Source organism: Notothenia rossii (genome assembly GCF_949606895.1).
Source record: "Notothenia rossii genome assembly, chromosome: 2".
NCBI classification, from domain to species: domain Eukaryota; kingdom Metazoa; phylum Chordata; class Actinopteri; order Perciformes; family Nototheniidae; genus Notothenia; species Notothenia rossii.
The window spans coordinates 87,197,473-87,217,957 of record NC_136904.1 but is presented as its reverse complement, the minus strand read 5'-3'; the positions used below and the strand labels follow the sequence as shown (position 1 = coordinate 87,217,957).

At 40.0% G+C, this 20,485-nt stretch overlaps 1 protein-coding gene across 2 annotated transcripts in view; it reads left to right on the top strand.

Annotated features, from left to right (window-relative positions):
- kalrna (kalirin RhoGEF kinase a) overlaps positions 1-20,485 on the top strand; it is a 135,864-nt gene that overhangs the window by 19,266 nt on the left and 96,113 nt on the right. For both annotated transcript variants that reach the window (XM_079664447.1, XM_079664446.1), the window contains exon 2: positions 13,429-13,503. In XM_079664447.1, the coding sequence (XP_079520573.1) occupies positions 13,429-13,503 (75 nt within the window). The remainder of the gene's footprint in view (positions 1-13,428; positions 13,504-20,485) is intronic.

Here is a 20,485-nt window from a genome sequence, read left to right as displayed (position 1 = left end):
CTTAATTTGAAAATAGTAAGTATTAACTCTTTAAATGTAAATTGGAAGCTGTTTGAACCAGCACTAGTGGGAAATTAAATGTCAGTTTGACAGCGAGAAGTGATTCAACATCGCTCGTTTCCAAACCCACAAAGTAATTGGTCATCCAGCACAAGAGATTCCTGAGTTTCTTTCAATATCAGTTTCTCAGACTGAATGTAAGAAACTTTTGACAGTTTGTTGATCTGGTATATTTCTTATCAGCCTTTGTTGCTAGTGCAGCTGTGTGACATTGCTTTGCATGATGTCGTTACAACTGTTGAAAAGGCTTGCAGAGTTGAAACACACATTATTTGCATTCTGTGTTTTGGCTTTTCTGTCAACCAAATAGCCTCTTATCTTTCTTTGATACTTTTGTTCTACAGGTGTTATTAGATGACTGCTCGCGTCTGATCTTAAATAAATAGTCAAATGGAAAACAGTGAGCTAACAGAGAACTATATCAAAGTCATCTTGATGAGCATGCAATGTTCAGCAGTTGCAAGAGTGTAGGGATTGCCAATGGCCACCCAGTTTGATGTTTTCTGCTCGTGGATATCATCCTGTGCAAACGTACCTAATTGCACATGCCAGGTTTTTATATGCAGGGGTTTTGAGACTAATGAAATGCTATACACGTGTACAAGAGGTGTAAAGTGCGTGATGCACATGTACGGAGTGGTGAATAACTATACTCATCCATTAAGAATGTTTGATTAATTGAGCGTCCTAGAGCTGATTAATTTAGAAAGCAAAATGGGAAAAGAGAAGAGGGATGGTAGGGAGAGAGAGGGAGAGAGAGGGAGAGAGAGAGAGAGAGAGACTCTTCTGACTCAGACGCCACTGATGATAAACGTGCCGGCAGGAAGTCACAGACTGAGACAGTGTCATTGATTAATACCAGAGACCAAAAAAACTGTTATAGTCATCCTGTAAAAGCTTTGAAAGAGAAGACTACGGGCTTGTTAATGTGGATGTTGCCGTGCAAATTCAAAATGTTCAAATCATCCGACTTACAATGTGTTCAACATGTTGGTTAGGCCTCAAGAAACAAGCATTTCACTGAGAAATACTAACGCTAAAATATGGCTCTTAACAGAAAAGCTCTGCAGGATACATATTGAGTCTAGAGCACAGCTTAGCTGAAGTTCACCTCACCGTTACTGAGTTGACTAACCTCTCTACTTCTCTGCTGAGAATCAGTTAGTGTTGCTCTTCTCTCCTTCTGAAAGACTGAGACATCGCTGTATGAAGGTGAGGTTTGGGATTTCTTAGTTTTAACTGGTGGTCTCTTTACAGCGTATAGGCACACGATTGTCCGACTTTGGTAAGGTGGTAGAGGTTGATGTGTTTGTTTGCAATGTTTTTGCAGTGTGTCCCTTACCATCTGCCTTTTTCGATGCTTCTAAAGGCAAAAAATAAAATCATAATCTTTAATCATCACATTTTCAGTGACAGAAGTCCTTCGAAACAATGACTCTGTAAATACAACAAAAAAAATGAATGTAGGGAACTTAAAGACGTTAGATTGTCTGGAAGTTGTTTGCAGGGTGTGGCATGGGCTAAGGAAGAAAAAACATTTTTATCTTGGAGCGGAACTGATTAATTGGGCTGATTCACAACGATTTTTCATGTTTGTTAACATTGTGATTAATGACCTTTAGCCTTAGCACACTGCGCTCTGCAACTGCCCTTCTAGTTTATGGTACTTTAGTTGCAGTGACCTCCCTGCTTACATGACTGGTTGATTTCTGATCTCTCCACAGATGTTTCATGGTCACCGCTTCACACATGACTAAAGGCTCAGCCAGCCAAGACATGCCTGCTCAATTGATCTCCTCCATTAATAAGGACTTCAACACAAATGCAGTAATAGATACAGTAAAACAGCTGATGCAACCCAAGCCCTAACAACAGTTAACACATGCTGACTGAGTGTCGCTGTCATCAAACTGCTGTAACTCTTGGCAACGTCATTAATTGGTGTAAATGGATAATACCTGCTCAGCTGAAGCTCTGTGGATTTAAGATTCCCCGGACATTAATCCAAGGATACTGTGCCGTGTCACTGTTGAATCCCTTTTACCGTTTAAGCTCAGCAACATTAGATATGATGGACCCCAGCCCATGTCTCCGTGGTAACACATGAGGTCTGGCAGCCGGTTGTCTGGGCAGCTGTTGCCAGGGCGCAGACGGCCTCACCTGTTGCCTTCTAAAGACATTTAGGCACACACATGACGTGTGTGTGTGTGTGTGTGTGTGTGTGTGTGTGTGTGTGTGTGTGTGTGTGTGTGTGTGTGTGTGTGTGTGTGTGTGTGTGTGTGTGTGTGTGTGTGTGTGTGTGTGTGATAATGTGTCACTACTGTGTCCTTAACTGATAAAACGTATCTTATTGCTTTTCCCAGTATACTGTCTGACAATTCTGGTACCCAGCAGTACCTTTTTCTCCTACTTCAATCTCTCTACTGACAAACATTGTAAACTATGTTGTAAAAAATGCGTTCGATCTTGTTAATTTCAACATGTCTACTTGGAAAAAATATGAATACAATACAAAAATACCCCCACCCCCCTCTGATCCTCTCAAACAGACCCCTACAACCTCCAGCCTGTCAGTCTGTCACCAGGGCAAAATGTGTGTATGTGAGAATGTGTTGCATGCTACAGCCTCTCAAACTCACAGCTTTTTGATTTAGTTTTGGTTATTTAGAAGTAATTGATAGAGATCACTAGGGCTGCACAATTAATCAACATGTTATCGAATTTGTAATATGAACTAGTGCAATATTCAAATTGCTGGAAGCACGACATTTGTTCAGGTATGTAAAAATGTGGTGAAACCGATTTTGAATGAAGCATTTTGGAGATACAGAGAAGTCCCGGAACACAAATATTTTTCTACAGACTTAACAAAACATTATGATATATCATTTGTTTGTTATAAATCCCCTAAAATAATCATATCATAATAATTGAAATATTTGTTCAAATATAATGTGAATAACGATGCAAAAATGATTAATCCCTCCTATATTACATTACATGTTAGACACTTTTATCCAAAGCGACTTACATACTCAATACTGTGGGCAATCCCCACAGGAGCAATTTGGGGTGAAGTGTCTTGACCAGGGACACAACGACATGCTGACTGCAGTGGGGTTTGAACCTGTGCTCCCCTGATCCCAACACCAAGGCTCTATCCACTGCACCACACACCTCCTTTTATTTATATATTGTCATCCTCACATCATTAAAAACAATCACAATAAGTTCTGTTTTTACAAATGGTGCAGCACAAATGCACATCCAGACACACACACACACACACACACACACACACACACACACACACACACACACACACACACACACACACACACACACACACACACACACACACACACACACACACACACACACACACACACACACACACACACACACACACACACACACACTGGCTCGCAAGATGCATTAGTCTCCTTTGACCTTTTTTAATTTTGGCTTCAGTCGTGCCAATCTGTGAAATGAGCCTCTCTCTTTAGATAAGTGTACGTCATATTTATGGTGATTTATACAGCATTAATAACCACACGACGTCTGTTGGCTGTCTGAGTATCTGCAGTGTCACCTTCACTATCAGGGGAGAAGCTTTCTCTCGCTGGCTGACGTGAACAGAACTTAAAACTGGAACACTGGAATCCTCTGACTGCTTATCTCACCCCCACTGCATTGTGGGTGCAGTTCAATGATGGTAGCAGTCCTTCCTGTAAGGCTGGGTTATCATGTGGTTCCTGTGTGCTGCTTCTAGCTGTGTTAATGGTTCCAGCAGGAGAACATGTTGACCTTTAACATATACACGTCTGGAAACGTTGAACACCAGCTATGTCTCTGTGTGTGTGTGTGTGTGTGTGTGTGTGTGTGTGTGTGTGTGTGTGTGTGTGTGTGTGTGTGTGTGTGTGTGTGTGTGTGTGTGTGTGTGTGTGTGTGTGCGTGTGCGTGCAGCTGAGCATATCGTGACCTCACCCCTGTAGTTTGTCATAAGAATAGACATAGATAAAATGGATCACACACACTTGCACACACACTGCAAGCAACTACATCACTTCCTGACTGTGTGACCTTGCGATGACAAAAGGAGCGCTATGTACATTCATGGCTGAATGCTTATGTTTTTGTTCCTGTGGTTCTGTGGGAATAAATGTTTCTCTAATATCTGTGAAAACAAAGGCTGTCCTTGACTAAAGAAATTCTGTTTTGACTAACACTCATACAATTGTAATAGTGTAAAACTGATATTCTCCAAAAAGAATCATGGAAAGGCACAACTTTATAGCTTGATTCAAACATAGATGTGTCCTTGGAGATAAGTGGTTCAGCATAGATTGGTTAACCAAATGATAATTGACTCAATGTGTGTGTGTCACATGAAAGTAGTATTTTCAAATTCTACCTCATCCAGATTACCTGCAAGGGCACTGTTAATCACCAGGTTGTCATGGAGTTCAGGGGCACCCATAGTAAACACACTCTGTTAATGGAAGACACACACACACACACACACACACACACACACACACACAAACATATATATATATATATATATATATATATATTTATACACACACACACACAGAAAACTCATATGACTAAACATTAGAGCAATATTTTCCTGCTACCAAATGAAAAAAACAGGGTTAGTGTGTGTGTGTGTGTGTGTGTGTGTGTGTGTGTGTGTGTGTGTGTGTGTGTGTGTGTGTGTGTGTGTGTGTGTGTGTGTGTGTGTGTGTGTGTGTGTGTGTGTGTGTGTGTGTGTGTGTGTGTGTGTGTGTGTGTGTGTGTGTGTGTGTGTGGTTGGATTGGTCACAGTGGTTTTTGTGTAGTTTTACTTCTTTGGTATACAGTAATGCAATACATCAGGGATCACAGAGACACTTTGAATGTCTGTGTGTTTTGGAGTGATCATTTGTAGAAAACGCTTTAGTACTTCTTTTTACAGAACATTAACTTTCTGATGTTCAGTTTGGAGCTCATATCTTTATATGAAAGTGTTTTTGCAATATTATATCTTAAGCTATAAATCTGTATATGGAAAATGAAAGAGCCAACTTCAAACTCTGAAAGGAATATAAGGAGTATGTAGAAACATTAGAATAAGTGTGAAGAAATATTGTTATAGTTAAACACTATTAAAAAGCATAATATGCCACCTTTAACAGTCACTGTTAAAATGTCAATCTAACCATCTGTGTTGTGAAAAGAAAAGGACCTGATCAGCATATCTGGCTGCTGACATGATCAACAGTCAGTAATCAGACAGTAGACATGAATTGTATTGATCTCCACAAGGAATCAATTACAGAAAACCACATTTTGTCAGCAGTTCAACAAACAGGGCATGGCTTTCCTCATCAAAGAGGATTTAGTCCAATCTATAATCACTTTGAAACGGGGCTGATGGGAAACTTTTGAATTACATTGGAGAGTAAATGCTTTGTAGTTAAAGGTTTGTCTTTCTTCTACGATGTCTTACATACGCAGTAGAGAGAATATGAGCTTGATATAATATTTAGACTTTATTTCAAAAGTTAAATCATCATGTAGATGGAAATGTTCTATTAGCCCAAATCTGGCATATGTCATCATCTTCTCTTTTTGAGATGAATGTACTGTATTTTACGCATTGGTTCTTGTTTAATAAAGACATCAAATAAATACTTTAGTATGGAGTTTACTTAGCAAGGGCAAACAGACTACATCTTCAAAACTCACAAGCTGCAAAGCCAGAGGTTTGACATTACTGAATCGTTTTGACAATGATTTCATTTATAGTGGCATAACATCGTAAAGTTGTATACGAAAATTCATATTGTGGTGTTTAGATGCCATACTTTATTCTGATTGGTTGTGATTTAAAAGGATTCCTGTGAACACAGATGTTGATTTTCATGTGATGCTCGCTCTTCAGCAGAGTTTCCAGACTGTGCCCCCCCCCCCCCCCTCTCCCCCGCTCTGAGTGTATGTGTTGACTGAAGGGAGCTTAATTTGAATTCATTTATTTCAATCTTTGCTAGCATGTAAATGAGGCAGGAGACAAAGTCATTGAATAAACTTTTAATAACCATGAATGACGAGTGTTTTTATGCTAACAAGCTGCTGCTGCACAGTGACGAGCAGAGCGGGCTGTTTCCGCTGGTTGCCTAGCAACACTCGCTGAGGCAGAGGACTTAAAAAGTGCAGACATTGGGTTGATTTCTCTCTGATGAAGTTCAGTCTTTTACATGTACTCTTTTTTTCCTATTTCATATTCTCTCCTTTAAGCAAAGACCAAATCCTCAGCAATTATGTTACTTGGTTACTTGGAGCACAAGTTGTTGAGAAGGAACATTTTCCAGGGTAAAAAGAGAATTTGGATCTCCTGAAGTTGGTTTAAATTAGGAACTTAGTAGTCAGTACATTACCAACAGCAAATGGTGGTCTGATGCCACATGTTTGGATATAGACAGGAGTAACGGCACAGAAGCTGAACAATGTACGACTGAGGACGGGCGCAGCAGCAAAACATATATAAGCCACATACCAAAAGGCCTTCCTAAAACATCAATGCCAATATAAATGTACAATATATAACGAATAATTTAACCGCTTAACCTTGGCATCAGACAGCCTTTCGGGGAACTGAAGCCAGTATAGCTTCACAAAGTGATATACTGACATCACTAAGACTTGTGCTTATATTAGCTAGCGCTCCAACTCATTGTACGTGATAGGCTAAAGGACGGGACATCTCTGAGTGGTTGACCAATCACAACAGAGCCGGCCAGCTAACCAATCAGAGCAGACTGGGCTCTGGTTTCAGACAGAGGGTGAAAAGAGGTGCTGCAACACAGGCAGTATGAGAAACATAAAGAGCTTTTTGAACATTAAAGCATGGAGACATGTCCCAGAAGAGACACAAAGTATTACTATGAACCTGAAAAGGAGAATAATAGGGCCCCTTTAAAACAAAATTCTAATTTATTTTAGATGGCCACAAACGTTTACTTTTATAGCCCCGGCGGCAATTGCATTTTCATTAGAACATGCTGTTGCCAGTAGCAACCTCTATTGATTTCACGACTGCTGTTCGTGATGAAACTGGTGCCACTGGTACGGCTCTCTTTAACGTCACGACTGGAACAGCCACACTCATGCCACTGGTGGAATTAAATCTCACTCTTATGGCTGATGGAGAGTTCACTGAATACACACCAACACGAAAACACACCCACACACACACATTAAAGTCTTCTTCCATTGGTGTACCAATGGCTAGCAGATGTCCTGGTTGGTTTCTGGATGATGTCAGCCTCAGTGTAAGGACACACACACACACACACACACACACACACACACACACACACACACACACACACACACACACACACACACACACACACACACACACACACACACACACACACACGCGCGCACACACACACACACACACACACACACACACACACACACACACACACACACACACACACACACACACACACACACACACACACACACACACACACACACACACGCACATGCACCACACTGGCTTAGTGCAGGGCAGTGTGAAGAATGGCAAACCATTCAGGTTTTCCTTTCTGAGGATTTTACTTTTTTTTATATAAGATAATTCTTTCTCCTCTACATGTGTGTCAAGTCAATTCAATGGTCCCAAGTTATTCAGTTGTGTGTGTTTAACAGACATATGCTGATGCAATCACTGCTGTGTTGCTACTGTACAAATATATCCTGAATATGTGTATATATGGTGAACATCTCTGATGGACAAAACACATGCTGGATCAAAGGTGTGTGTGTGTGTGTGTGTGTGTGTGTGTGTGTGTGTGTGTGTGTGTGTGTGTGTGTGTGTGTGTGTGTGTGTGTGTGTGTGTGTGTGTGTGTGTGTGTGTGTGTGTGTGTGTGTGTGTGTGTGTGTGTGTGAGAGAGCAATAAGAAAAAAGAGCCAAGATACAGTAGTTACAAAAACATGCATGACAGTTCTTAAATACATCAGAACAAAACTGTATTAGATCTATTTGGATAGTTGTATCTGTTTTGTTCTTTTAATTTAATATCATTATTATTTAATTGTATGTGTGTGTGAGAAGAGAGATATGAGCGGTACTCAACATATTGGTTATAATATATCATTTATTTCGGTTTGTCTTTGGGAGCCCAATCAGGCTTCTCATGTTGATGTAAAAACGTCTGCTTTTCTCATAATCACAAAAATAACCAACATCCTTTTTTTTATCATTCTGGGAGCAGATGTTGGCGTCCTCTCTAGAATGTAAATCTGATCCCATTACAAAGAAGACTGCTAATTATTAACAGAGCCACCTGTTAACCCCCCGACACGATTCCTACACAACTTTTTTTCCCACCAAAACCAAACCGATAAACTACAAACCTCCTGTGAAGTCATTACGTTTACTCCATGTGCTTAAAGTTCATTGGTTTTCATAAAATGTTTTGTTTTTATTCCCTCTCATTCATCTTGCTTCTTCAGCGTAAATATATTTTACCTACAACATTTGCAGAAATATACAAAATGTACATAAGTGAATTTTTTTTTGTTTTGATGCACGATTAAAGCCCAATGCAGCCTTCTCACTAAAACAGAAATATATGATAGTGCATACATGTGTTTTGGAAGTTAATATGAACAGCAGCTGTATGCATAAACATGTTGTTATAGCTCCTAATGAACCGAGCAGAACATGGTAGAGCTCCTGCTGTTACAATGCTGCATGAGTAATAGCGTGACTGCTGGCAGAGGGTGATAAGTAAGACATTATTATGCACATTGCTGTTGTTAGACACTAACAATTAAAATGACATTTAAAAAACAGTGAGAGTTGTCTTAAAGAAGGGAAAGCACTAGTCAGTTGTACACAAGTCAATCAATTCGACCATGACAACTGCATTTTCACATTGTGTTGAGTCAGCACTGCCAACAGTTGAAGCCTGAGGTCTGAGTCAGCAGACATAAGCTTTTACTTTGCAGGATTTGAGGACTTAAATCTTTCCCCTCCTGGCATTAGAGCAGTCTGAGCCTTCTGGATGCTTTCAGACATGTTTTCTGAAGGCGGTGCTGGATGACAAAAGGCCAGCTGTGATTTTAATTAAATGAAATGTGCGTTAGTCTTATTACTTTTTGGGGAATTGTAATTAAAATGTTTTGGATGCTCATTGATTCTCTTTCGCTCTGCACTTCCCTTTCTTCTTGAAGCTGATTGATCGTCATTGTATATGTGTAAAGGCCATTAAAAAGGAAGGAGGGTGTGTGTTGTGGGGACATCTGAAATAGGGTTGTCACAATGTAAAACATGAATTATTAGGGGCGGGTTTTGTTCTTTGGTTAGGGTAAAAGTTGGTGTTATATAGTGGTCATGGTTAAGGACATGATGGGAAGTTGTGTGGGAATAATGAATGGGACTTGATGCATTTCCTCCTTATTGGCACAAACAAGTGTGTGTGTGTGTGTGTGTGTGTGTGTGTGTGTGTGTGTGTGTGTGTGTGTGTGTGTGTGTGTGTGTGTGTGTGTGTGTGTGTGTGTGTGTGTGTGTGTGTGTGTGTGTATGTGTGTGTGTGTGTGTGTGTGTGTGTGTGTGTGTGTGTGTGTGTGTGTGTGTGTGTGTGTGCAGTGTGTGCATTGTGTGCCTTTCTGCTGGTGTGTCAGACTTAAATGACGGTTGAAGTGATTTGCATAATCCTCTCTATCGCTCTCGTTTTAATATTCTAGTGAGCAACAGCAGTTACAGAGTAAGAAATCAACAAAGAATCTAAATTAAAGTGTAAATAACATCTATATAGGTGATACATTTGAATAAAAACAACATTCTTAATTTCAACAAAGGTATTTTCATCCTGATATCAATACCTCAACATGTGTCTTTTCCTAATAAACACATGATTACTCTGACTGTAATATTCCTTTATTAATATAAAGTGGACAGAGTAACTTAATATATTATTATTTGCCTGATACTGTAAGGTATCCTTGATAAGTTACAATAGTTGAAAAACATGCCACACTTTTTTAAAAGGCATACACAATAGTTAAACAAAATAAATGAGCAAAATAAAAGTACATAATAAGTACGGTACATGAAGTCACTCAGAACATGAAATTCAAAATAAAAACAGCACTGTATAACCCAAGGCCTCTAAAAGGACCCTAAAGTGAAATCACGACTTCTTTTCAAAAGGTAAAACTTATCTAGTATCATGATAACATAGGACAATCCTATGGTTCTATACAGGAGCAGGAGAACCTCTATTGGTGAGCGGAGAACACTGCAGAACCAGAGCAGATCCCTAACTCTGACTCACCATCACCTTCCTGTCAAAGTCAAGATGAAAATCACTGATCCAAGACAAACTGAAGGGGTTGTGTGTGTGTGTGTGTGTGTGTGTGTGTGTGTGTGTGTGTGTGTGTGTGTGTGTGTGTGTGTGTGTGTGTGTGTGTGTGTGTGTGTGTGTGTGTGTGTGTGTGTGTGTGTGTACAAGACTGACAGCTTCCTGTATGAGCTGAAACGACAAAAGCTGTTTCCTTTCAACAGTGATGGACACATGAGTCTCACCCAGTCACCGGCCCATTGACACACACACACACACACACACACACACACACACACACACACACACACACACACACACACACACACACACACACACACACACATACACACACACACACACATACACACACACACACACACACACACACACACACACACACACACACACACACACACTTCCTAGGCTGCATGTATTACGCTGTTGGAGAGGAAGCTGCTGATGTTGGCAGCACTTTATATTTTCTTTGCTTTATATCCTGGAACACTAACTGTGTTTCTATGCAAATCATTTACATGTTAACATTAAGACACGTAAATAAAGACTTATCTGTTCTGATAAAGCTTCAACTCCATTGTACCGCTCACCTCTCAATCTCGGGGTAACTGTGAATGATGTAATGTTTTAGACACACGCATTACAGTCAGAGAGAACAGCCATGACATGTATTTGTTTCTAAGCACAGAATAATGTCTGTGCAGTGTATTCCTGTGCAGGATATCACAGCTATCTAGTGTATTATATCATGTATTCATGTGTGGGTCCAGTTGGGTGCATTCCAGTAAATGTCCGGCTCCCACTTGGCTTCATTTTGCAGTTTAGATATCTGATTATCTGCATTCCATTCAACAGCATGTAAACATACTTGCAGATGACACTAGGGTCTAACGCCCGCTGCTGTCAATTTGCATTTAAAATAACGTGTGCATTATTTAGAACTACAAAAAGGGATTATTAAGTGGGATTTCTGTTGGACTTTAAAGAGGAAATGTAATGTTAAACTCAATTGTTTGTGCTAATACATATAAGTATCTGGAAGCCTTCCAACCCCAAAACTGTATGAAAAGGCAGTGCAGACAGTTTTCTGTAGGGCTGCATACTCGGACAACATAGGATTAAACAAGCCTTTAAAAGGCAGACTTATTGGAATGAATTGCCTTAAGCATCTCCACCAACAACTCAAAAGCAGCATTTTTCTTCCACGCCAATCAGAGCAGACAGGCTTTTTCTGGAAAGAGGTTCAAAAAGGCTCTTAAACATTATTATATTTTTATATTTAGACAGATATTAAGAGAAAGTGTTTTTGCAACTTTAAAGCATGTAAACATTTTTCTTCTAGAAGCCCTAAAGACAACGGTGAACCTGACAACTTGCCTAATGTGTCTCTTGTAACCCTCCTGTTGTCTTCGTTCCCCCCCCCCCCCTTACTTTTGTGTCCACGGTCAAATTTGACCGGTCCTGTTTTAACTGCTATTACATTAACACAAACACCATTAATCAATACCAAATTTCATTCAACACCCTTTCAAACTGTAAATATTGCATCAGACTACTGGTACACATGAAAACTGCAGTAAATATACAAAGAACAGGAGAGCCTACATGTAGATACAATTTGTGCTTAAGGGGCTCAATTAAACAAAAACATTGGTATAGTCCGTTTATACTCCATTACTGGGAGCCACCTGCTGCTTAAAACCATCCTTCTGTGTACTGTGGGTTAAACGGCAGCATCAGGTGTAATCAATGCTATTGTTGAAATCCACTGAAACACTGTGACATGAGCCAACATCGATGAGCTCATTAACCTTGAAAGACATTAATGATCGTGGCTAAACGCTGAGTTGCTAATCAGTGAACGGCTCTGATTGGTCACATGTGTCACAATGACCTCTAAAAGTGGCAGAGCCATTTTAATCACTGTGATCATTATTAACACAGTAATTAAAAGATGGTCGCTTGGATCAAATTGCCTCGGTTGCATTCAAGATTTGTCAAGACAATTACAGAGTGGAAATATGTAAGATAGAACACATTTCTTTGACAGGTTTCCAAACTTACCAAACTCAAAATGTGGAGTTTTCATACCAAGATGACCCCTTCAGTCTCTCTTTTTGTTGTTTTTCTTTTACATTTCATGAATAGAAATCAGGTTGGTTTTGATGTCAGCACTTTTGAACATGGCATTGACTTTTCTCTCTCTTTCTCTGTCCTGAGAGAGATTTAGCCGACTTAGCGTTTTCACTGTGTAAGGTTCTTGGAATGTGTGTGTGTGTGTGTGTGTGTGTGTGTGTGTGTGTGTGTGTGTGTGTGTGTGTGTGTGTGTGTGTGTGTGTGTGTGTGTGTGTGTGTGTGTGTGTGTGTGTGTGTGTGTGTGTGTGTGTGTGTGTGTGTGTGTGTGTGTGTGTGTGTGTGTGTGTGTGTGTGTGTGTGTGTTTGCATCCAGTACAGCGTATCATATGCACATACACACAGCAGGGCATGGACGTTTGGCCTCGTTTTCTACTGAGAGAGAGGCGAGGGGGTAAACAGATCCTAAATAAGTATGACAGAAGAGAGATTTTATAACATGACGGACGGAGGACCAGATGAACTGAGAGGGAAAGAAAGCAAACAAGACCAGGGACAAGACTACGGTGATGAAGTCATAAAGAAATGAAAAGATTGCAAAGCATGGAGGACAGAAGATGAACTAAATGTGCTCCTTTTTCACAATAAGCACGTTCTAATGCTGATACTCATCTGTTAGAAATAATAACAGAGATGTAAAAGTCTCATAATGTCAATGCTGAAGACAAAAAGAACAAAAGCACACACATACACACACACACACACACACACACACACACACACACACACACACACACACACTCACAAAACGTTGTAAAAGCCAGATCTCTCAGTGTGTGGGTGTGTCCTTTCTCACAGGAATGTTGATCTGATAATGGGATTAATACTAAGAGCTCCAGTGACTGACTGTTTTCTTCCTCCGCGTCTCTCCAGGGTCGCCGAGGACTGAGGGCATCAAGGCGTCAGATGTTCTTCCTGTGTTGAAGGAGAAAGTTGCCTTTGTCTCAGGTGAGTTGCAGTGCTATAGTGAAATCACATTTATCACGTTATACAAGGTATGCTTGTGTGAGATCACATCCAGGTTACCATAGAAACCTTTATTAAAACACATCAGAAAGTCAGGCAAAAGGTGTCCTCCTAAATTGTACCATATAGAATAGAATAGAATAGAATAGAATGGTATAATGTCAGTATACTGTACAGGTACAATGAGATACTTAAATGCTTCTCCCTTTCAAGTGTGCCATCAAAACAAAAAAAACATCACAACATAAGACAACAAATACACGCAGCATACATACTTAGGAATAAGGAATAAAGTGCAGTAATTATTTCCAGGACTATAAAAATAAAATCTATAATGTCTATAATGTAATAAATAATAATAGAAGGTATGTATTTATAATAATAATAATAGTAATGATATATATGTATATATGTACAGAGTCACATTTATTTCACAGGCAGGATGATTAAGAGGTATGACTTTCAGGTGTTAAGAGCAATGATGGCTCTTTGGAAAAAACTGTCTTTGAGTCTGTTTGTTTTGGATGTGATAGACCTGTAGCGCCTGGCAGAGGGCAGCAGGTTGAACAGGTGGAAGCCGGGGTGTGAACTGTCCTTAACAATGTTGTTGGCTCTACTGAGGCAGCGGGAGGTGTAACTGTCCGTCAGGGAGGGGAGAGGGCAGCCGGTGATCCTCTGTGCTGCTTGTACAACTCTCTGGAGCCTCATCCTGTATATACAGGACTGTCTCAGAAAATTAGAATATTGTGATAAAGTTCTTTATTTTCTGTAATGCAATTAAAAAAACAAAAATGTCATACATTCTGGATTCATTACAAATCAACTGAAATATTGCAAGCCTTTTATTATTTTAATATTGCTGATTATGGCATACAGCTTAAGAAAACTCAAAAATCCTATCTCAAAAAATTAGAATAGTTCCTCAGACCAAGTAAAAAAAAAAGATTTATAACAGCAAAACACAATCAAACATTTGAAAATGTCCATTAATGCACTCAGTACTTGGTTGGGAATCCTTTTGCACGGATTACTGCATCAATGCGGCGTGGCATGGAGGCAATCAGCCTGTGGCATTGCTGAGGTGTTATGGATGCCCAGGATGCTTCAATAGCGGCCTTTAGCTCATTAGCATTGTTGGGTCTGGTGTCTTTCAGCTTCTTCTTCACAATACCCCACATATTCTCTATGGGGTTCAGGTCAGGGGAATTTGCAGGCCAATCGAGGACAGTAATGCCATGGTCAGTACACCAGTTACTGGTGGTTTTGGCACTGTGGGCAGGTGCCAGATCATGCTGGAAAATGAATTCCTCATCTCCATAGAGCTTTTCAGCAGACGGAAGCATGTAGTGCTCTAAAATCTCTTGGTACACAGCTGCATTTACTCTGGGCTTGATGAAACACAGTGGACCAACACCAGCAGCTGACATGGCTCCCCAAACCATCGCTGACTGTGGGAACTTCACACTGGATTTCAAGCAACTTGGATTTTGCTCCTCTCCAGCCTTTCTCCAGACTCTGGCGCCTTGACTTCCAAATGAAATACAAAACTTGCTTTCGTCTGAAAAGAGGACTTTGGACCACTGTGCAACTGTCCAGTGCTTCTTTTCCTTAGCCCAAGTCAGACGCCTCTTCCGTTGTCTTGAGTTCAGAAGTGGCTTGACCATGGGAATACGGCTATTGTAGCCCATTTCCCGGACACGTCTGTGAACAGTGACTTTTGATACCTGGACTCCAGCTTCAGTCCACTGTCTTTGAAGCTCCCCCAAATTCTGGAAGCGACTCTTCTTCACAATGCTGTTAAGGCTGCGGTCATCTCTCTTGGTTGTGCAGCGTTTCCTGCCACATTTCCCCCTTCCAACAGACTTTTTGTGGATGTGCTTTGAAACTGCACTCTGTGAACAGCTTGCTCTTTGAGAAATTTCTTTTTGTGTCTTACCCTCCTGATGGAGGGTGTCAATGACGGTCCTCTGGACAGCAGTCAGATCAGCAGTCTTCCCCATACTTGTGATTTAGTTTACTGAACCAAGCTGAGTGTTTTTCAAGGCTCAGGAAACCCTTGCAGGTGTTTCGAGTTAATTAGACGATTCAAGTGATTCGTTGAACACCCTACTAGTATACTTTTTCATGATATTCTAATATTTAGAGATAGGATATTTGAGTTTTCTTAAGCTGTATGCCATAATCAGCAATATTAAAATAATAAAAGGCTTGCAATATTTCAGTTGATTTGTAATGAATCCAGAATGTATGACATTTTTGTTTTTTTAATTGCATTACAGAAAATAAAGAACTTTATCACAATATTCTAATTTTCTGAGACAGTCCTGTATATGTTCTGAATCCAGAGTTTCCGCTTAAGTGCTTTCTAAAAACACTATTTATAAATGTTTTTAATAAGAAATTAACCAATTCAGAAGCTAAGAGACTTCATGTTGTTTCAGATAGATGGATAGCTGGATAGATAGATTAAAGCGAATAAACAATGCCCAACTATAATGTCAGCATTCAAACAGACAAAACTAAGACTTTGAACAGATCTTCATTCCCGATACATTTGACATCTCACCAATTTAACCTGGAATTCCAATGATAACGATAACCCCAGAATTAAGATGTATTACTTTGTATTTAAATGAACATCACTCGTCACATAACATTACATTTTGGGTTGATTCATGATTCTAAAAGGGTTCATCTCTGAGTCACATTGGTGCGCATGCCATCATTTCCGAAGTTTGTGATTTTGTTTCACCTGTTAATGAGCCGATAGGATTTTTGAAACTTCATTCATTGTAAAATGTTCTTAAAATTATCCAACGCTAACTTTATCTCATGCAGCACGTTACTTACAGCAGCTAGCATTGTTCTGTCTCTAAGTTGTCTCTGACTTAAGAGCTGCATTAAAGTGCCTTGTGAATTACTTTTAAAACCAAAAACTTGGGAGTAATAAAAGAAAACAAGGTCTGACACATCCATCATCTCCAGGAGTCACTCCTAACTCAGCCAAATACAGAAGCAGCAGCTTTTAGCCTTCGGGTGTTTATTAAATGCATCACAAATCTCTCGCTGGTCTTTGACCTCCTTTGTCAACTCCTCAATTACCTCATTCACACCAACGCAACTCTGGTTCAAGCTCCGTGCTAAAGCTTTTCAGGTTCAGAACCGGTTCTTCGGTTTAGCTCCGGCTCTTTTCACACTGCCCAGAGTCCGACTGGTGCTGCGTCATTGCGTCATCGTTTGTGTCATGACGTAACGGTTTGCGTGCCTGCTTCATAAAGCCAAACCACGCGGAAACCCCTCACAGTTGACACCGACAAGAACAACAATGGCCGATTGTGCTCCAGCTTCCTCTGTACCTCTTCGACCACTGCTGCTTGTTAAGTTTCTCCATCGTTGTGTACAAACTGGATAAAACGCCAGCTTTTTGTTGTTGTTCAGGAGTTGATCTGCCCCTTCCCCCCGCCTCTACGTAAGCGTGACGTATGCGGTGCTTTTGCTCTGGCCGGACAATTTTTTGGTGCTTGAAACGATCCGGATTCCAGAGTTAAGAGGCTGCTCCGCTGCGGTGTGAACAGGGAAACCCGGTGCTTTTCAAGCTCCAGCTCCGAACCGGCCCTGAAACACCGTTGGTGTGAATGAGGTATATGTCCACCCCCCTCATCAAAGACAGTAACAAGTCTGCACAACTGGGGATATGAGAGTGGTCTTCAGGAGGAACCACCCTCAGTGATCACACTTCACAGCACTGTGTCCGCCTTTCAACGTTCAGGACTGCAGAAGAGATCACTGGTGTGGACCCGGACCGTCCCACCTCCTGAGACAGGAAGCGGGCAGGGAAAATCATCGAAGAATATTCTCACCCTGAGCGTTACTTCCCTCCGGCGCTGCAGCTCTCTGTTTGCCAAAACAAGCAGCGAGAGCAGATTCAGGAACTGTTTCAGTCCACAGGCCGTCACATTCACAAACACTCAGCCAGTACTTGGATTCTACACAAACAGGATCCAACGTAACATGACCTGACATTTGGATATACATTTTGTTTCACGATATATATATACAGTATATTGCAATTTGAAACAAAACAGGAGATATTGACTAAACACAAGTTTTTGGTCAACATACAGTAATTCTTTCTGTCCCTGCTTTAACTCTAAACAACAGGCATTTCTTTTTGCAGTCGATTCTTCCTACTTCTTCTTCGCTTCCACTTTAATTCCCAGGTTGTGGACAACAACTATCCGCATCTGCTTGGATTTTTTCTTAAATTGAATTGCCTTTGCAGACCATTTACATGCACAAAGCATATATAAAATCACAAAAAGCACAATAGGGCTTCTTAAAAAGTCATCATTTGTTCTGTGTATACTGGATTTAATGCAATGTACAAAATGACTCTTGGTATTTTCTGTAAAAAAATAAAGGTGGAATGATTTTTCAAGAAACAATACCAGGCATTTAGTTAAAGTGGACCTTTGCTATATTAGAATAATATAGTGTAGGACCATACCTATATAAGGCATATTTATACTTTTTATTTTTCAAAATACCAAACAGATCATGCATTTTAGCCATTCCGCATTTCGCTCAATTTAACACTGTCTTTGCACGGGCTGATTCTGTGAGAACAGCACCATCTACAGGCCTGGCATATGCACTACAGCGTCTCCAGCGCTTTCCAACGGCAATGTCCTAGGCTGACTCTCCTCCTGATTGGTGGAGTTAACCCAATAGCCGTAGCGCCACTTCTGTGACGTCATAGAAGTGTTCAAATCTGGATCACTCTGTATCAGATCCGTTGCAGCCCCTTTTTAAGAGATTTGGGTATGGAGGAAAATAGAGAGGGTTGTGTTTTCTGACACTTGGTGAGTTCCCTGGAACACCGGGGACACATATTCATTTATAAAAGACGTACAAAAGTGCATTTTGCATGATAGGTCACCTTTAAACTTTTAAATAATATTTGTTGGGTTTGGAGATCTTTTGTAGACATATTATTTAATTATAATAATGAAATTAATCGTTGGTTGAAGCCATGGTGAAAACGTTAATGGCTCAAATAAGAATCTAAATCAGAACATTTAATTCTTCCTGGGGGGAAAACAAAAATGTTGGCAATAATAATTACGTTGGAATAATTTACTGCATGATCATAATACAGTATTGGAATGGGATGTTTTCCCTACATACTAATTGCACGCCGTGGTACAAGATTTAAGTGCTGTTTTTAAAATGGGCCTGGTTATTTCATTCCATATTTCAGTAATGTTCACCAGTGAAAATGTTACCCTCTAATTTTTTTATTTAAAGGGAGAGACAAGGAGAAATTAAGTGAGACAGTGATATATGGAGAAGGCCAACAACAATCTGTCATCAAGATTCCTCCTTAGATTACAGCAACGTGCTCCTTCCCAAAACATACAGTTAAACACACTTAAACACACACACACACATACACAGACCGATTTTCCACGACTGAGTAGCTGTTTCATAAACAGTGTGGTTTGTGTTTCTTACATTAATCTAACCAAAACATCTCTACACACATCATTTATCAGAGAGAGGGAGGGCGGGAGTTTGTATCTCGGATCACTTTCGGAGACTTTGGAGAATGTTTACTGGCTGCTGTAGCCGTGGTGGGAGTTATGTTACAGATACAGAGATACTAAAGCTATTAGTGTGAAGTAATGTGCAGATTAACACTGGTACGGTCTGCCTGCTGATAATGCAGTGACAGTGGTTTCCTAGAGTAATGTCTGCTCTGTTCATTTCAGTTCTCTAATGGTTACTCCATTGATTTTCCAATTTGTGTGTCATTTTTTATTTTAAAGGACTTATCATGTAGTGCATGAGAAAGAAATGACATTTGTTTTTGTTCAGGCTGACGCTTGAATTCTATCTTGAACATAAAAAAGTGTTTTATTCTTTATCCTTCAATGTTCATGAACAACTGCTAGACCAGTTGTATAAGTAGTGCTGCTATGATTACTGTCATAACTACAACTACTACTTCTACTACTACTACTACTACTACTACTACTACCACTACCACTACCACTACCACTAATACTACTACTACTACTACTACTACTACTACTACTACCACTACCACTACCACTAATACTACTACTACTACTACTACTACTACTACTACTACTACCACTACCACTACCACTACCACTAGTACTACTTCTGCTACTGCTACTGCTACTACTACTACTACTACTACTACCACTACCACTACCACTACTACTACTACTACTACTACTACTACTACTACTACCACTACCACTACCACTACCACTAGTACTACTTCTGCTACTGCTACTGCTACTACTACTACTACTACTACTACTACTACTACTACTACTACTACTACTATCACTACCACTACCACTACTACTATTAATACTAAAAGGAGTTCATTGGGATTCCTTATGTTGGGCGGCTCTGTGTTTTTTAGTGGGGTTACATTAAACTGGAATTAATTTACATCTTACAGTAATACAATACACACACCCTTTTTTATGGATATCCCAACATTCCGATGGTAAAAGGGCCATTTTGATATCCAATTTTCTTGCAATCCCGCTAAACAAAAGCAAAAAATAAGGAAAACAATTATTCATTGGTGTAAATGACAAAATATTGCATTTCTCTGTCACATTGAAACAAACAGAGGACGGTTTTCAATATACTACATATCAGGGCTGCACTATATTAGAAAAAAGGACATTGCAATTTGAAAAGTGACAGCAATAATTAAAAAATAATTCAACTTATTCAAAGTTTTTGCATTATAAAGTAGAATGTAACTGTGTGCCCTGAGCAGCAGAAGAATAACCCCCCAATCAGTGCAGACACTATTGATGGAGGTGGCTGATGATCCTGCTGAGGCTGAAAGGCTGATGAGGATGATTACAATTATAATGCTGATGAATCTGCAAAGTCTCTGCGGTGATTGGGA